The 15,995-nt window shown below is 42.0% G+C and overlaps 3 protein-coding genes and 1 non-coding gene across 9 annotated transcripts in view; 2 read left to right on the top strand and 2 right to left on the bottom strand.

The window, feature by feature from the left end:
- fermt3b (FERM domain containing kindlin 3b) overlaps nucleotides 1-8,585 on the top strand; it is a 10,826-nt gene extending 2,241 nt beyond the window's left edge. The window contains exons 3-15 of the mRNA XM_032528270.1: nucleotides 268-501; nucleotides 986-1,102; nucleotides 1,401-1,569; nucleotides 2,736-2,838; nucleotides 2,973-3,080; nucleotides 4,505-4,639; nucleotides 5,141-5,187; nucleotides 5,382-5,506; nucleotides 6,293-6,399; nucleotides 6,668-6,889; nucleotides 7,194-7,318; nucleotides 7,824-7,965; nucleotides 8,400-8,585. Of these exons, the coding sequence (XP_032384161.1) occupies nucleotides 268-501; nucleotides 986-1,102; nucleotides 1,401-1,569; nucleotides 2,736-2,838; nucleotides 2,973-3,080; nucleotides 4,505-4,639; nucleotides 5,141-5,187; nucleotides 5,382-5,506; nucleotides 6,293-6,399; nucleotides 6,668-6,889; nucleotides 7,194-7,318; nucleotides 7,824-7,965; nucleotides 8,400-8,579 (1,814 nt within the window). The 3' untranslated portion in view covers nucleotides 8,580-8,585. The remainder of the gene's footprint in view (nucleotides 1-267; nucleotides 502-985; nucleotides 1,103-1,400; nucleotides 1,570-2,735; nucleotides 2,839-2,972; nucleotides 3,081-4,504; nucleotides 4,640-5,140; nucleotides 5,188-5,381; nucleotides 5,507-6,292; nucleotides 6,400-6,667; nucleotides 6,890-7,193; nucleotides 7,319-7,823; nucleotides 7,966-8,399) is intronic.
- Nucleotides 2,306-2,377, bottom strand: trnaw-cca (transfer RNA tryptophan (anticodon CCA)). The gene has a single exon. It is a non-coding gene; the product is annotated as a tRNA-Trp (tRNA).
- A 553-nt stretch (nucleotides 8,586-9,138) lies between the features above and the next one.
- On the bottom strand, nucleotides 9,139-12,571 carry trpt1 (tRNA phosphotransferase 1). 2 transcript variants are annotated; one of them, XM_032528285.1, is made up of 7 exons: nucleotides 12,301-12,571; nucleotides 12,017-12,098; nucleotides 11,285-11,454; nucleotides 10,466-10,643; nucleotides 10,149-10,205; nucleotides 9,937-10,047; nucleotides 9,139-9,844 (listed from the first exon to the last, which is right to left on the bottom strand). In XM_032528285.1, exons 1-7 carry the CDS (start codon nucleotides 12,358-12,360, stop codon nucleotides 9,822-9,824), a joined length of 681 nt encoding a protein of 226 aa, XP_032384176.1. In that variant the 5' UTR covers nucleotides 12,361-12,571; the 3' UTR covers nucleotides 9,139-9,821. The 2 variants fall into 2 exon arrangements, with proteins under 2 accessions (XP_032384176.1, XP_032384177.1); XM_032528286.1 differs by lacking the exon at nucleotides 10,149-10,205.
- On the top strand, nucleotides 12,559-15,995 carry zbtb3 (zinc finger and BTB domain containing 3). Of its 5 annotated transcripts, none has more exons than XM_032528276.1 (4): nucleotides 12,559-12,665; nucleotides 13,039-13,173; nucleotides 13,561-14,396; nucleotides 14,524-15,995. In XM_032528276.1, the coding sequence occupies exons 3-4, from the start codon at nucleotides 13,564-13,566 to the stop codon at nucleotides 15,572-15,574; spliced, it is 1,884 nt and encodes a 627-aa protein (XP_032384167.1). In that variant the 5' UTR covers nucleotides 12,559-12,665; nucleotides 13,039-13,173; nucleotides 13,561-13,563; the 3' UTR covers nucleotides 15,575-15,995. The 5 variants fall into 5 exon arrangements, with proteins under 5 accessions (XP_032384167.1, XP_032384162.1, XP_032384164.1 ...); XM_032528271.1 differs by having other exon boundaries at nucleotides 13,561-14,402; XM_032528272.1 differs by having other exon boundaries at nucleotides 12,623-12,665; nucleotides 13,039-13,159; nucleotides 13,561-14,402.

The raw sequence follows: 15,995 nt of genomic DNA, 5'->3' as shown, positions 1-15,995 counted from the left end.
GGAGTCAGACGCGCTACCGTTGCGCCACAGAGTCTTAAAAATGAAGCCATGAACTGTTGACTATGTCATTATGGGTGGGTGGTGTACATTGCTAATAGTTCTGGTTATGGGCTGACATTTCTTTTTACATGACCAGCGGTTGGGGGGCTACTTTCACGTTCTTGGCGTCAAAACATGTATTTTGAAATAGTAGCGTACTATACCAAACTACCGATTTCACTTCACACATCAGAGCTTGAAACTAGTGGATGTGTCTGTCCTGTGCAGAGATAAAGCGTGATTGGTCGGACCATGCGCTGTGGTGGGAGCAGAAGCAGCGGTGGTTGCTACGAACAGCCTGGACTCTGGACAAATATGGCATCCACGCCGACGCCAAGCTGGTCTTCATGCCCCAGCACAAGCCCCTAAGGCTGGGTCTGCCCAACGGCATTACCCTGAGGCTCCGAACCTGCTTCTCCAGCTCCGTCTTCCAGACGGTAATGGGCATCTGCAGAATGCTAAGTGAGTCTCCTTTTTTTTGTTCTTCTTGCTTCCTGCCTTCTTTCGTTTCCTTCATTTAAAGATTTAATATTCAACATTAGGCTACTTCATTTCTCCCTTATTAGGGAAATTTGTCTTGGACATAGCCTAAAGGCGGCCACATAAAAATGCATCCATTAGTATATACTCATATATTCAGCATAGTTCTCCTCCACCAACTTCCACCTGAGCTCTACTCATCCAGAGTTAAATATTGGCTACTAACGTGATCTGGAATCAGACACTCTACCATAGCACCACACTGTCTGATGCACAGTTGAATAAGGTCCACACACTTACTTAAAACACTTCTTAAATTTATGCTGTGCTGTTGTTGGTTGTCATGTGTCTCAGCTGGCCCCCTCCACATATTTATTTATGTCAGTGTTATACAGCTGATACATAGTCAGTTTGTTAAATAAAGCTAATTACTTTTTCATCCATTTCCTCTCTGTAACCTACACAGATATCCGTCACCCAGAGGAGCTCTCGCTCCTTCAACCCGTAGAGGAAAAAAAGAAGAAGAAAGATAAAAACTTGGCTGAGGAGATCTACGACCTGACCGAGGTGCCCCTCTCTTCGGGTACACTCATCACACTTCATCCACACATCAGACCGACGTGTTTTACAACCAGTAGCTTAAGACTTTGAGAGTAGAAGACTTCCAGTCCTTGATGAAAATCCTTGATCCTAGATGACATGTTTTGTTTACTGGCAAACATTTTACCAGTTTATTTGTCAAAAATCCCACACAACAGCAATGTTCTTAGGCAGCTGTTCATTTTGAAGCAGAAAGTCAGCCTTATATTATAGTGTTAAGACTCTTTTCCTGACAGAGTTAAAGTGACCTCACTGTAACCCCCCATACACTTCCTTTGCAGCATCCCGGCCTTGTCTGTATAATGGCATGCCGGCTCACTTTGCGGACTCACCTCAGATGGAGGCCATCTACAAGATGCTGTCAGTCACCCAGCCTCCGCCTGCCCCCGAGGTCATAGCCAAGCAGTACCGCGCAGCCAGCGTGGTGGACAAGGCCCACATCCATGGCAGGTACGCCTTCACACATATCGGTTTGGTAAACGCTTCATTTATGTCAAGACCAACAACAGTCTATGGATATTTAAAACATATGTTCTCCTGTGGTCACTCACAGAGTAAAGACCTAAATCTCCTTCTTTGCGTCCAAGCATCTTTTTTTCTATTCCTACTTTTCTTCTTTTCTTCTTATGTTGCGCCACAGTGTCTGCATTACAGTGCCAACTAACCAACCACACCAGTGAAAGGGGATGAATTGATTGTTTTCTTTCCTTGCGCTAGAAATTGAAACTGGACAGTTTTCTTATGTATGTACTGTATTCCTCATCCTTGGTCAACTTCTCAATAAGCAATATAAACACGTCTGTTCAAAACACTCACTAGACTTGACCCTGACATGATTTGAACACACATCCTTCTGATCTGGAGTCAGACGCAGTAATTGTTTCAGTTTAATTGCTAGTCCCGTCATTTCATTGTCCTGAAATTCAGGGGCCATTTTTCAGTTCTTGAGGTGTGAAAGTCTCCAGCCTTTGATCAAAAATACAACCTTATCCTGTCCGACCAATGTGACCATCATCTATAAAACGGAGCTAGAGAAAATTAAATATTAAGGTTGCAATGCCAGACCTATATTTACAGCACTGTGGAATAAGGTCTGGCTAACTCACACATATGCACAAGCCACCTGCTGAACATCTTAATCCTAGAAACATACATGAATTGCATTGGAACAAGACAACAGAAATATTGACTTCGACATGATTTGAACATGCAATCTTCTGATTTGGAGTCAGACACACTACTGTTGAGCCACAAAGTCTGCTGAAAGTGTTAAGTCAATTGATAAACCAACAAACTAAACACTAGTATGAGGGGGTAACTTGATCATGCTAGGCATGTGGCATTTAGCTAATCAAACTCATTCTCAGGAAATATTTAGAAAAAGATTTAACTAACTATTAGAGCGGCTGCCTCTGAACTGATAAGTCCCAAGAGCTGTTTGAATGGTTTCAGGCTTGAAGTTACAGTGAGCACCTTCCCATTTTCATCAGGACAGTTGACTTATTATGGCAGTTCTCTTTTTTAAAGACCAATAAAATATTTGAAAGTATACATATACGTATCATGTATGTTACATATAAGCTCATAAATATATACTTATTCTCTTTACTTCCCAGGTGGTTGGACTCATCCCGATGTCTCCTGCAGCAGGGCATCCAAGAAAATAGCAGACTCTGGCTGCGCTTCAAATACTTTGCTTTCTATGATTTGGAACCTAAGGTGTGTGTGTGTGTGTGTGTGTGTGTGTGTGTGTGTGTGTGTGTGTGTGTGTGTGTGTGTGTGTGTGTGCATGCATTCGCATGTATTTGCATTGCATCCTTACCTTGATTTTACCCGTTTTTCTGGCCGTGCAGTATGATGTTGTGCGTCTGACCCAGCTGTATGAGCAGGCGCGCTGGGCAATCTTGCTGGAGGACATTGACTGCACCGAGGAGGAGATGATGCTGTTTGGAGCTCTACAGGTAGAAAACACTGCTGCTTAACTGGAAATACAGTGGGGTTCAAAAGTTTGGCCACCCTAGGTAAACATTCGTATTAATGTGCATAAAGAAGCCAAGAAAAGATGGAAAAATCTCCAAAAGGCATCAAATGACAGATTAGACATTTGTATAATAGGTCACAAAAAGTTTGATATTATTTCCATCATTTACACTTTCAAAATAACAGAAAACAAAAAAATGGCATCTGCAAAAGTTTGGGCACCCTGCAAATGTCTACCTGGGGTGCCCAAACTTTCGAACCCCACTGTATGTCTTTCAGCTGGAATAGAAACATTAAAAAAGCTAAATGCTAAAAATACAGTAATGGAAGTGGGCATTTCCCTTATGAAACGGGAACTATGCAGTTTTTTAGCTTAATTTACCTTAGGCCCTAAGTGAACAGCTTCGGGGTCATTGAATGTTATATGAATTTTTTCGAGTTGAATGGTGGTCGTCTCGCTCCCCCCTAGCACCCTTGCAACTTTCGGCCGACGAGTCACTAGACTCAGCGTCAGTGTAGTATCGTGTGATATCAGGCCTCGCGATGTAATAAATTGCTTCACGGCCCTGCACACATATGCCCATTCAGGAACCAGCTAATAAGGTAGCAATGGAGTTTTTTACGAGTTTTTCACACTATCGTCATGGCTGAGCCGGCAAAAAAGAAGCAGAAAGCTATAAAATCATTGTCGGAGAAACAGAAAAAGAGGAAAAAGCAGAAGGACCGAGTGAGGAGTCAGACACTAGTAAACGTAGGAGCTGCAAAATATACATAGATATAGATGAGCAAGCAAACAGCGAAGAAATGGCCAAAACTGCATAGCACCCCTTTAAAATGTTCCCATATTTACTGTATATATTGTGAATAAATATTAGTACTTAAAGTACTTTTATTTATTTTTAATTTAGTTTGACATGTTTAGTATACATTTATAAAATATACTTATATAATACACTTTTTATGAGTCCAATAAATACATTTCTGGGTTGTTTTTTTGACAAACCAAATGTTAAATTGTAATTGAAGTCACTAAAGGCTGCTTAATCTAAACCACATTATTTGATTAATGAATACAAGAACACTTACAACTTGAGCCACAATACTGTGTTTGACATCAACATGAAAACTCAATGTTTGATGAGACCTGTAAGGCAAACTATCAAATAAACTGTATGATAGTTATATACTATACACCTATTAGAAAACCAGATGAAACAATCTCCCTCTCAGTTGCATTGGAAATAGAGTTCAAGCTAATCTTCCTTTTAGTCTTAATTTGCTCAATTTGCTCTTGAGTATCCAGATGATACAACTAGCAATCACACACACAATTTGAGTTGTTTTATCCTTTAACATCCAGTTCAAAAGTGTGTCACCTTCTTCTCTTACACTCAAACTCTTGTAGTATCACATAAGTAAGGTGTCTCAGTCGGAGCCCCAGATGCTGAGCTCCAGTGCAGCCATGGATGACCTGGAGTCCGCCCTACAGTCCCTGGAGGTCAAGATGGAGGGAGACGGCAGCTCCGCGTCCGAGATGCTGGTCAGACATATTTGATGTACTCTGTCACAACTTCACCTTAATCCTGACAGAAGGAGCAGACACTGGTTTAAAAAAAAATCTTGTTAACACTTCAACTGCATTTGCATCTTTCAAGCCGCCTACACATGATAAGCGATTTGCTCTCTGCGCTCTACTCTGCGCCCTACCAAGCGGTGCGCAGAGAGCAAATCGCTAATATAGCAAAGCGTAGCGCAGGTTTACGTCATCAAGGGTGACAAGGAAGCTATTTCCCGTTCCTAGCTAACGACGAATAATTTGAACTCTGAGTGGCAAATCTGAGCGCATAGTTGGGCGACACCGCTCTCCCCAATGATTTTGACAGATTATAACTTGTTTTAGGACTGTAACTCTTCTACAATCAACACTTTTTGAAACGTGTCAAAACATGCAGGAGTCGGAGTTAATTCACAAAACAATACTAAGAAGATAAGAGAAGAGTAGTCTTTTATCCTCTAAAAAACATATTTGTCTTTCATCCAGGAAAACATGACTGCACCAGAACTCAACGACTATCTAAAGATATTTAGGTAAGATTAATTTTCCAAACATCCATCGCCATAGCTTGTATAAACAGGTGTTGGCCTCTTCTGTCTTAGATGAGATGCACTGAGTTAAAACAGAGCACCAGTTTCCTAAAAAGAACTGAAACATATACTTGTATTTTTGTCATTTTCTAACTAATGTGAGTAGACGACATGAGCAATGTGATTGTCTGTTACAGACCAAAGCGGATGACTCTGAAGGGATATAAGCAGTACTGGTTCAAGTTCCAGGATACCTCCATCTCTTATTTCAAGAGCAAAGAAGAGAGCATCGGAGAGCCCATTCAACAGATTAACCTCAAAGGTACTTTTTACATTATTGTATTTTTCATTATTAGGGTTTTCTTCTGCCATGTAGCCAATGATGTATAATAATTTATAAAAAACGTATGTACAAATTAGTCAATTCAAAAGTGGGCTTGTGAGATGGCCAGAGTTGCAGCATTTTAAAATATCATACAAATGGTTTGCCACACTGGATGCCTACACTAGAAAATGGGGAAAGTACTTACACTTTCTGGAAAACTCCAGTGCTTATGGTTTTATCGCATATACATGTTTATTTGGTTTACAGTTTATTGTCAATTGTATTATTATTTTATAATATTGTCTTCAATGTTATAAGTACTATGTCATCTTTTCTTAAATTTAGTTTAAGTGAGTGGTGATTTCGAGTGGAGGAGGGTTTGGGGGGGAGGGGAATATGTTCATGTTGTAAAGTGTATGTGTTGTATGTTGTTTGAAAAAACAAAAAACAAATAAAAAGTGTTAGTAGCCGAGGAAGTAGCAGTTATAGTTTAGCAACCTGTTTTATTATTCACCTGTGTAAGATCACTTAGAATAGACCACATGCCACAGTTTAATGGCATGCTTACAAGGAAACATCATCACACACACAAACACAGAGCTTTCCATATATGGTCAAAAGTGAGAGTGCTGCTCTCAAGTCCGTTTTCCTCCCTTTCCTGTCTGTGGGAAGTTAATGGAGTCACTGACAATCCTAGATCAGTGCCATCAACTACTTCAGGGCTCTGTCTAACCCATAAATGTCAAATGTCAGTATTGGCTTTGATATTTATCCTGCACACAGGGTGTGAGGTGGCTCCGGAAGTTAACGTGACAGCACAGAAGTTCCTAATCAGACTCCTGATACCAGCACCTGAGGGCATGAACGAGGTCTATCTGCGCTGTGAAAACGTGAGACCACACACACACACACACACACACACACACACACACACACATCCATCCATCCAACTGGTATTAAAACTACGTCCTCAATGATCCAATCACAAGTGGACAGCTCTGTTTATGTGTATTCCCACTTGGCAGGTCAGGACGGATTTATAACACCAGGAGGAAATGGGGTCTTCGTCTCATTAATTCACCTCTCTAACCAAAACCTCACCAATCTCTCTCACTCTCTATCTCTCTATGCCCTGTGTGGTTGTCTCTCGCCCTGCAGGAGCAGCAGTATGCTCAGTGGATGGCTGGGTGTCGACTGGCCTCCAAAGGCAAGAGTCTGGCCGACAGCAGTTTCCAGAGTGAGATCCAGAGCATCCGCTCCTTCCTGGCTATGCAAAAGACCAGCTCTGGTACCCACGGCAACGCACCTGCCAACGATGAAAGCATCAATACTCACAGTCTGGTGTCGCCACGCTACCATAAGAAGTACAAACCCAAACAGGTACAGTAGAAAAGAAACAAAAAACAATCAATATAGCAAATGTGATGGTCACGTGTTATTGTAGGCGGCTGGCAGAATACAGAACTATTTGATCACACCAATCTCTCATTTATTAATCCTATACAGTACATGACATTAAGCAGTGGGACAAAAAAACAACAATTTGAACTTAATTCTTTTTCTGGACAGTATTACAGTGATTTTTGCACAATTGAGCTAACTGAATAGCTGAAACATATATTTGTGCACAAGGCAGCATAAATATAATTCCATCTGACCTTTTACCCTGTGCCTGCTCTTCTAGCTGACCCCTCGTATCCTGGACGCATACCAGAACGTGGCTCAGCTCTCACTGACAGATGCGGTCATGCGCTTCCTGCAGATCTGGCAAGCCCTGCCTGATTTTGGACTCTCATATGTCGTTGTCAGGTAAAGTTTTAAGTTCAGTTTAAAGTTTTTAAAATTCATAAAATGCCATTTAGCATACATTTAGGACCATTTTGTCACAACAGTGAGATTCCAGTTTAAGGCATGAGTCTTTTGACAACAGTGGTACCTTAAGAAAATACAGACTGTAAAACTGCATTTATGGCAAAGAAAATAAAGCCATCTAAAATCTAAAATTTCTAAACCTTCCACGGGCATAAATTCAAATTTTAAATTTTTCTCAACAAATTGTAGCTGTGATAGTCACTAGGCCTAAGTCACTATCTCCTAGACACAATTCAGTAGATGAATAGGTGACATAAAGCTGCTTTGGGAAACGTCAATATGATCATAAGGGTGAAAAAACACAGTACTAGCACAGTACTAGGCAACTGTGATCCAGCAGGCATTCAAGTCAGTGTTACAAAGTTTTAGAGGATTAAAGATTGACTTTTGTCTCAGCAATATTTTTTAGAGAAGAGAAGCTGAAGATGTTTTTGCCCAACAGGTTTAAGGGCAGTCGTAAAGACGAGGTACTGGGCATTGGTCCCAACCGTCTGATCCGTATCGACCTGGCCGTGGGCGATGTTGTGAAGACTTGGCGTTACAACAACATGAAGCAATGGAATGTCAACTGGGACATACGACAGGTGACAATAATCCACCTTCTGTCTGAGAGAGCAGTCTGCAAGATTTTACAATTTTGTCTAACTTTTTTTAATTAAGGTTTCCAATAAGTTTTTTTTAACTGATTATAGGGTATGAAATATTATCTAAAAGCTATTTGCCATAACTTACCCCTAAGTCAAAACATGCTAATTTAAGTATGATAAGACTTGGGAAACCAAAAAATTCCGCATGACCTCCAGCTATAAACAAAACAGAGTCCACCTCATTAACACTACCCATAAAGAGTTACAGTTCATACAGTGCAGAGCTAAAGTTTTAAAGCTACCCCAATATAAATGTATTTTGTCAGTAATTTCACTAGTGTTCCATTTTTTCACAGGCAAAATTCAGCTTTCATCTTTAAGGAATCTCATATCTGCTTTTCTTTTACGTTGTGTGTTTCTGACTCCTCCAGGTGGCTATTGAGTTTGAAGGCAACATCAACATTGCTTTTGCCTGTGTGACTGCTGACTGCAAAATCGTTCATGAGTTTATTGGAGGCTACATTTTCATGTCGACACGCAGTCGTGCGAAGAGCGACACTCTCAATGAGGAGCTTTTCCACAAGCTGACCGGAGGCCACGATGCTCTCTAAGACTAATACACTCAAACACAGAAAAAAAATCAGATCTCCTGTGTATCTCAAGAGGGGAAACCATGTGGAATTGGATGTGATGGCGCAATCAGGCAACCGCAACACCATCAGAACTGTACAACAAGTGGACAAAATAAAATATTCAGTTCATGTGTAAATGTCTTAAAACCTGCCTCTTCAGTCCATCCAATTTTTTTTTACACAGCCTTTGTCACTTTGTCACAAGTCTAAAAAAAGTAAGCACATGGCACACACACACACACACACACACACACACACACACACACACACACACACACACACACACACACACACACACACACGTTTCAAGACTCTGGTGGTCCTCATGCTGACTTCCCCTTTACTTCAGAATGGACTGCTACTGGCCCAAACTGCTGGACATATGGATCAATAAATGTTGATTTTGAGCAATGCAAAATCAACAGTGGCATCTGCCAGAGGCAACTTTTCTGTTTCGCCTCACAGTATCCAGACTTCCTCTTGATTAGGATAGAAAGCCTACTTTAAAAAAAACATACACATGTAAACACAAATAAACTTATGAATAACAAGAAACATTTATTAAAATAATTACAGCAATTTCCTTTTAATTCTCTGTTGTCTTCACTCCTTATATACGTGACATATGGTGGTATTTCTGTTGTTTTTTCACACAGGAAGCTTCTAACCGTTTATCTCCCCTCACATGCTGTGTGTGTGTCCATATCTTACAAGAAACTGTTACAGAAGTCCGTTAACTAAAACCACAGTGTCTGTATCCTCTGCTTTCCCATACTCCCCACACATACAATATGCCTAGGCCCAGCTGCCAGCAGCCAATGTGTCTATTTGTGACCAGTGTTATATATTTTTACAACTTGGTATCTTGGTAGTCAATGGGTGCTATAGTTTATTTAGCACTAACAATGTATAAGACAAAGCCTTTATACTTGTAAATAAAAAGTGACTTTTGCCAGCATAAGTTGAAGGAATTGTCATATAAGAGTAAAGTATGCTTCCCTAAAGCTGTCCTGATCCTTTAAATGACACGGAAATGAAAAGTCTACCAATTTAGTCTCATTTAGGATGATTTCTGAATTGATTCTCCTATTGCCAACCACAATCACCTCACTAGGATGCTCCTGCCAAACAAGTTTTACAAAGGGAATTAGGCTAAGCATCAACCAACCATGGGGTGCTAGATTCCTGCTATGACCATTGATAGAACAGAATCATCTGGCGCTACTGCAGTGGTAGGATGCTCCCTGAAACACAGAACAAAAGTGAAGTAAACGGCCAAAGAGAATTTAAAGAATCTTAATTGAATTATCCCATGTACCGTAATAGTTATTCTTACTTGTAGGTCTCAGTCTTAAGGCTCGGCTGAAGTATTTAGGGAGAAGTTTTCCCTCTGCGTCGCCTGCAGTCAGCAACACGCCATTATCTGACCAGAAGAACTCAATACCATCTGTACAGAAAGACACATAAAACAGTAAGAGAAATTCTTGCCTAAACATATATATACTGAATCAAGTGTATTGGGTAGCAGTCACTAGTGGCTGAGCATACCAGCGAGAGCTTTGGGGACATCGATATACACAGCTAGATCACAGTCTTTCCTCATGCCTGGTGGGGAAATGAAGGACATTGTAGAACGTATGTGTTATAAATGTTCAGTTGACTTTTCTCTGTCACTCACTCTCACTCTAACACACACACACACACACACACACACACACACACACACACACACACACACAACACACACACACACACACAACACACACACACACCACAACACCACACCACACACACACAACACACACACACACACACACACACACACACACACACACACACACACACACACACACTTGTCAGTTTACCGCTGATAACGGCTTTCTCCCCTGGCAGGCCTAGTGCCAGGTGGATGTGCGTTCTCTTCATGCGGCTCAGGCCCTGCTCCTGGATGGAGCTCCAGTTGCGGAGGTAGGAGCCATGAACGGCCTCAGCAGGGCAGTCTGAAGAACCAGCTATGACCGGTTTCAGCTCCAAATCCATTACCTGACCACAGCAATGCAAGTAGTATTAACACCTTAGATAAAATGAGGACCTGATTAAGTTCTAACACACAGAAAATAACTAACCTACCTGACATGTCAATCTTTTGCAAAACAAGGGGAAACTAATGAAATTAAGTAAACCTAATCAAAGTTCAAGATGCATTCAAGCACCAGAGTTGGTGCTATTCCCCCATATCTTTTGCATCTTCAACCTAACACTGATTTTAGAGGATTGAAATGATATTTTCCTTTTAGACTGATTGTCAGAGGACTAACTATCTGTCATCTGAAACTATCTGTCATTGGAAAATTAGATTTACATTTATATTTTGAAGGTGTAAATTATTTTATTACATTTGTATATACTCGGTGGAACAACATGTGAGTCTGAGCTGTTGTGGGATCTCCCAGAGTTCATTTTCTATCTGAAGAAAGTAAATTGAAGTTGTTTAAATTGATGTTACTATTCTTCAGATGGAAAATGAACTCTGGGAGATCCCACAACCGCTCAAAACACACTTCCATGTTTCTATCTAAAAGCAATTTCGGTGTAAAATGAATATACACAGAAAACAGCATCTATCCAGTGGGATAACACATCCTGGCATGCTGGTTTGCTGGTGAAATTAAATTTCCCCATACCTGTACTGAATGGCCCTGACTGGCTCGGATCTGCAGGCGTCCATCCTCCGGGTGGGGAAGAAGCTTAAAGCGCTGCTTGTCATTAGTGGCCACGACTCTTTCGACATCTTCTAATGAGTACGAGCGGAACTGTGGGTGAGCCAGAAGTTCCTCCACAAACACAAAGCCATCTATGAGGATCAGAGTTGATTATGGTCACCTTTCCACAATAGATTTTCTCTCTTGTAGTTAACTCTTTGCTCTGCACGCTACATTGGATTACACTGACAGTCTGCAAGCATTTTGTAAAACTGACAGAATACCGATGTTGGTTTTGTAAGAGCCCACAAAGGTAATTTGCCTATGGTTCTTAATCCAAATCGATCCTAAATGTAAAGAATTTGTGAAACACCTGTTGAGTGGGCAAACATGGTTTATTCATTCAAATGAAGTAGTCTAATACATAATAAAAAAAAACTGTATGTATGCAGGAATAACTAATGTATAATAATCACATTTTAAGGTAATTTATGTTCAGTATTCCCTTCTGTTATATCTGTTTGAACCCAGCTGAGAGAGAAAGATAACCCCAAAACAAAGATGATCATAGGATCAAAGAATCTGTTGAAATGCTTTATTATAAAATGAAAACAAATTAAATCTTAGGTCCACACTGGCAGTTAAAGTTGTGCCCGAAACTGTGACAGTTTCAGGGACACTAGTGTTACCTGGACCAGATTACAAGCTGCTCACCTGTACCCATTTGAAGACCCATCTGGTTGGCTCCATGGCGAAGAGCATAAGACATGGATTTACTCAGACGGACATCTCTGTCCTGGTAAGAGAGAAGGCATCACTCATGACACACTCAAATTCAGATCTAAATATAGCTCCGGTTCAAATATAGAACAGACTTGGACACGATTCTAACACTGCTTGCCATTATTGACAATTGTTAGAAATCAGTCTCTGACCTTTTTAAGAGATGGGGCAATATCAAAATGCATAGGATTTTATATTTTAAAAAGAAATCTCACTTCTCCACCACGGTTTCCTCTCCTTCCTCTCCCTCCTCTCCCTCCTCTGCCACTGTCCATTTGAAATCAAATGCAGGCAGCTCAGGAATTCAAATCATGATTTGAAGTTGCTGGATATTCCGCTACAAATTGTAGGCTACTGGTTTTAATTCAGCGAAAAGTGACACAATATCACAATTGTGGCCAGTAACCCATTGACAGTTAAAGAAAACTCCTGCAAGCAAACGTCCAGCTTCCCACTTCCTGTTTATTCTCGTTATTCGCTTGTAGGTGGCACTGTGGCGGGCGGGGCGGAGCTGCGGTGTCCCCGGCATTAGCTAAAGAAGAAAAGCTGCGTTGGGTCCAGGAAGAAACAGCAGCTGCAGGTAAGGAAATATTCATCTTATTCACTAAAAATTTGAGGTGTCGCAACTGATGTGTGCTGACAATTTCACGGTAACTCACAACCCATGCCGTCGATTTAACGTTATCCAAACACAAACTGCGTTTACTGGCGCTCCTGGTGGCTGAGCTAACTAACGTTAGCATAGCTAGTTGAGCTGGAGCTGCTGGTGTTCTGCCTGTTTTTCATGCTGGAAAATCTCGACATTTGGGACAATTTGGGTTTTCTTTTATAAATCATGCATGTTTGCCATATTTGTTTTTCACACTTGCGTGTTCTTTGTGTAATCATAGACTTAATACAATATTATTATTATTATGTCTATATGTCTAAGTCTATGTCTATGTGTGTAATAGTGTTGAGAAGAGACGAAGCTGCCAGTGGACTGAAGACTTAGGACAGGAGGTCACCATGGAAACGTAACGTTAGATACGTTGTATCTGATTTGATGACTCTGAACTGTCAATAGAAGTGACAGTAAGTTACTTTCAGTAAGTGTCCAGCTTTAAAAATAATAATAATGTTGACTTTTTTTTTTACTATTACATCCTGTGTCCTAAAATCCTTTTTTCTTTTTAGTTGTTATATGTCGAGGCTATTCCTATTTACTATTAACTAACTCTAACTAGTTAACAAAAAACAGAAAAAGTTGAACATTAGAAGGTGCGTTCTAGTGTTTCCTTCCAGTGGAACAAACACGATGCCGGAAAATGACGGAAAGTTATTCCAAAAAAATCACAAGAACTATCAAAAAATACATTTCAAGATACCATATGTTGCTGACTACAGAGCTGTCTATAGTGATTTATTTCAAGTGGCGGCAGCATTTTCTCCGTACGTCTCTGCTCCCTCTCATTTTGATCATCTCTGTTGCTCAGGTGATGGAGTTCCCCCAGCATTCCCAGCAGCTGCTGTCAGCTCTGCGTTCCCAGCGCCAGCGGGGCTTCCTCTGTGACTGCAGTGTCTTGGTGGGCTCATCCCATTTCCTGGCTCACAGGGCTGTTTTGGCCTCTTGCTCGCCTTTCTTCCACATGTTCTACTCCGACCCTCAAGGGGTCATGGATGGAAATGGCACCAGCAGCTCTGTCACACTTGACAGCGACATTGTCACAGCTGCGGCATTTGGCTTGCTCTTGGACTTTGTCTACGAAGGCGTGCTGCAGCTGGGCGAGTCTCCGCCAGTGGAAGACATATTGGCGGCTGCAAGCTTTCTGCACATGAACGAGGTGGTGAGAGTCTGCAAGAGACGGCTGCAGAGACGGGGGCCTCTTGCTGAGGCAGACAGCACTCGCTCCGAAGAGAGCACTGGTGCCAGGAGGGCAATAGAGACAGGGAGGGAGGGTGGGGGTGACGGTGGAGCTGAGCCGGTGGAGGCCATGGCAGGAGATCACTTAAATCCAATCGCCATAGAAGCACCGTTCTCATCAGTATCTAGAATGGCAGAAAGGAGTCAGTTGGAGTCTGTGAAGTCTGAGCGGAGGATTGGTGGGGGGTCATCAGAAGCACGAGTTCAGACTCCTCTGAGCCCTGATCTCGCTGATACCACACAGCCAGGCATGGACACCCCTCTGCTGCCTCCAGGCGGAGAGCTGGTGCAGGGCCTCATCACAGGCCGCCCTGCCCCAGCCTCGGGAGGTAACGCCAGGTTGGGGACTGGAGGTCATGGAGAGGGGTCAGCACTCTGCAGCCCTTGCAGCACCACTGAAACATACAGGTGCAGGTCTGTTGTGGATTATTAGACTTTTTTAACTTGAAAAAGTAAGGAGTGGTTGTTGTTCCGTGTACTGATGGACATTTTTATGATTTATTACTAAAAATCTGTTCTATCTTTCTTTCATCAGCCATAGCAGTAACCAGCAGCCCTCCTCGTCTTCTTCCTCCCGGGTGCCACTGAGCCAGGCTAGTGGTCGGTCAGTGGTTACTTATTCCCAGTCAGGATCCAGCTTCTGCTCCAGCCCCCAACATTGTGCACCCCGACTGCCATGTGACTCTGTAAGGAAACCTTCAGAGGCTGACCACAGAGGTACATCAGGCGGAGGACAACAGATGGTCATGTTAATCCAAGCATCAGCACTAACCTCTTCCAACACAACACACTCACCACCACAGCGTGCACTTCCTCAGATTCAAATCCAGAGTGCTGTGTCACTCCAAAGTTTAGACTTCCACTCTGCTCCTGAGACCCAAACTCTTACGAGACCTGAGGAGAATATGGGAGCTTCACCCACCATTAGAAATGAAAGCTCTTACCGTCTCACGGGCAGAGTGAGGACAGATAAGAATGATGGAGAGAATGTAAAAGTCAAAGTGGAGGCCATTGTTATATCCGACGAAGAGCTAGAGGAGGAGAAAGAGGAAAGCAGAGTGAGAGAACCAGTGAATGAAGTAGACAATGAGTTTGAAGAAGAAGAGCTGCACAGCCCTCAGTTTCTCTCCTCCCACCCACAGGGCCTCTTACAAATGACCTCCCATTCAAATGACTACTCCTTCCCCCTCTCTCCCTCCTCTTCCTCCTCCGGTGCTGGCCCTTCCTCCCAGGACACTTCCTCCTTCGCCCTCATTCCTCCGTCTACAGCTCAGCAGCATTCTGACCCTTCTGCCTACTTCCAGGACTTCCAGGACTCTATGGGGAACTTTGTGGAGGACGTTCCCACGTGTGGAGTCTGTGGAAAGACTTTCTCATGTACATACACACTAAGGCGCCACGCCATTGTGCACACACGGGAACGTCCTTATGAGTGTCGCTACTGCTACCGGAGCTACACACAATCAGGCGACCTGTACAGACACATACGCAAAGCTCATGACCACACGCTGCCAGCTAAACGCAGCAAGACAGACATTGAGCCTCCACAACCACCACTGCCACCACCACCTCCACCTCTTAGCTAACACACAAACACACACACACTATTGTATTTCTATACTTATCCACACATACCTAAACTTTAACCTAATATCCGGATTCTAATTCTACATTTAAACCTAAATTGAGAAGAGCTGCAACTAACGATAACTTTCATTTTCAATTAATTTATGTTGGAATTTCCTGGATTAATCAGTGGTTTGTCTGGTCTATAAAATGTCAGGAAATGTGAAATATGTCACAATTCCCCAAAGCCCGAGGTGGTGTCTTTCACCTGTTCTGATTAAGTTCTAAGAATTAACCACCAATAATGCTTAGAAATCTTGTTGTTTTGTTTTTTTACTTTTTTTAAAACTCTTTCTATAATTGTTTTCTCACAGAAAATGAAAATAATCATATGATCGTAATGTGATCTCACAGGGGTAAATGGCAAATATGAACCATAAA

The sequence above is a fragment of the Etheostoma spectabile genome, chromosome 10, assembly GCF_008692095.1.
Source record: "Etheostoma spectabile isolate EspeVRDwgs_2016 chromosome 10, UIUC_Espe_1.0, whole genome shotgun sequence".
NCBI lineage: Eukaryota > Metazoa > Chordata > Actinopteri > Perciformes > Percidae > Etheostoma > Etheostoma spectabile.
The sequence above is the reverse complement of the archived record's forward strand: the minus strand, read 5'-3'. Positions and strand labels throughout refer to the sequence as shown.

Coding starts and splice junctions, on each gene's coding strand:
- trpt1 (XM_032528285.1), bottom strand. CDS start 12,360: ATGGACAGTGGCAGAGGAGGGAGAGGAGGGAGAGGAAGGAGAGGAAAC. Junction 10,206..10,465: donor GGAGAAAGCCGTTATCAGCG/GTAAACTGACAA, acceptor TTTCCCCACCAG/GCATGAGGAAAGACTGTGAT. Junction 10,048..10,148: donor TGTCCCCAAAGCTCTCGCTG/GTATGCTCAGCC, acceptor CTTTCTGTACAG/ATGGTATTGAGTTCTTCTGG.
- zbtb3 (XM_032528271.1), top strand. CDS start 13,564: ATGGAGTTCCCCCAGCATTCCCAGCAGCTGCTGTCAGCTCTGCGTTCC. Junction 14,403..14,523: donor ACTGAAACATACAGGTGCAG/GTCTGTTGTGGA, acceptor TTCTTTCATCAG/CCATAGCAGTAACCAGCAGC.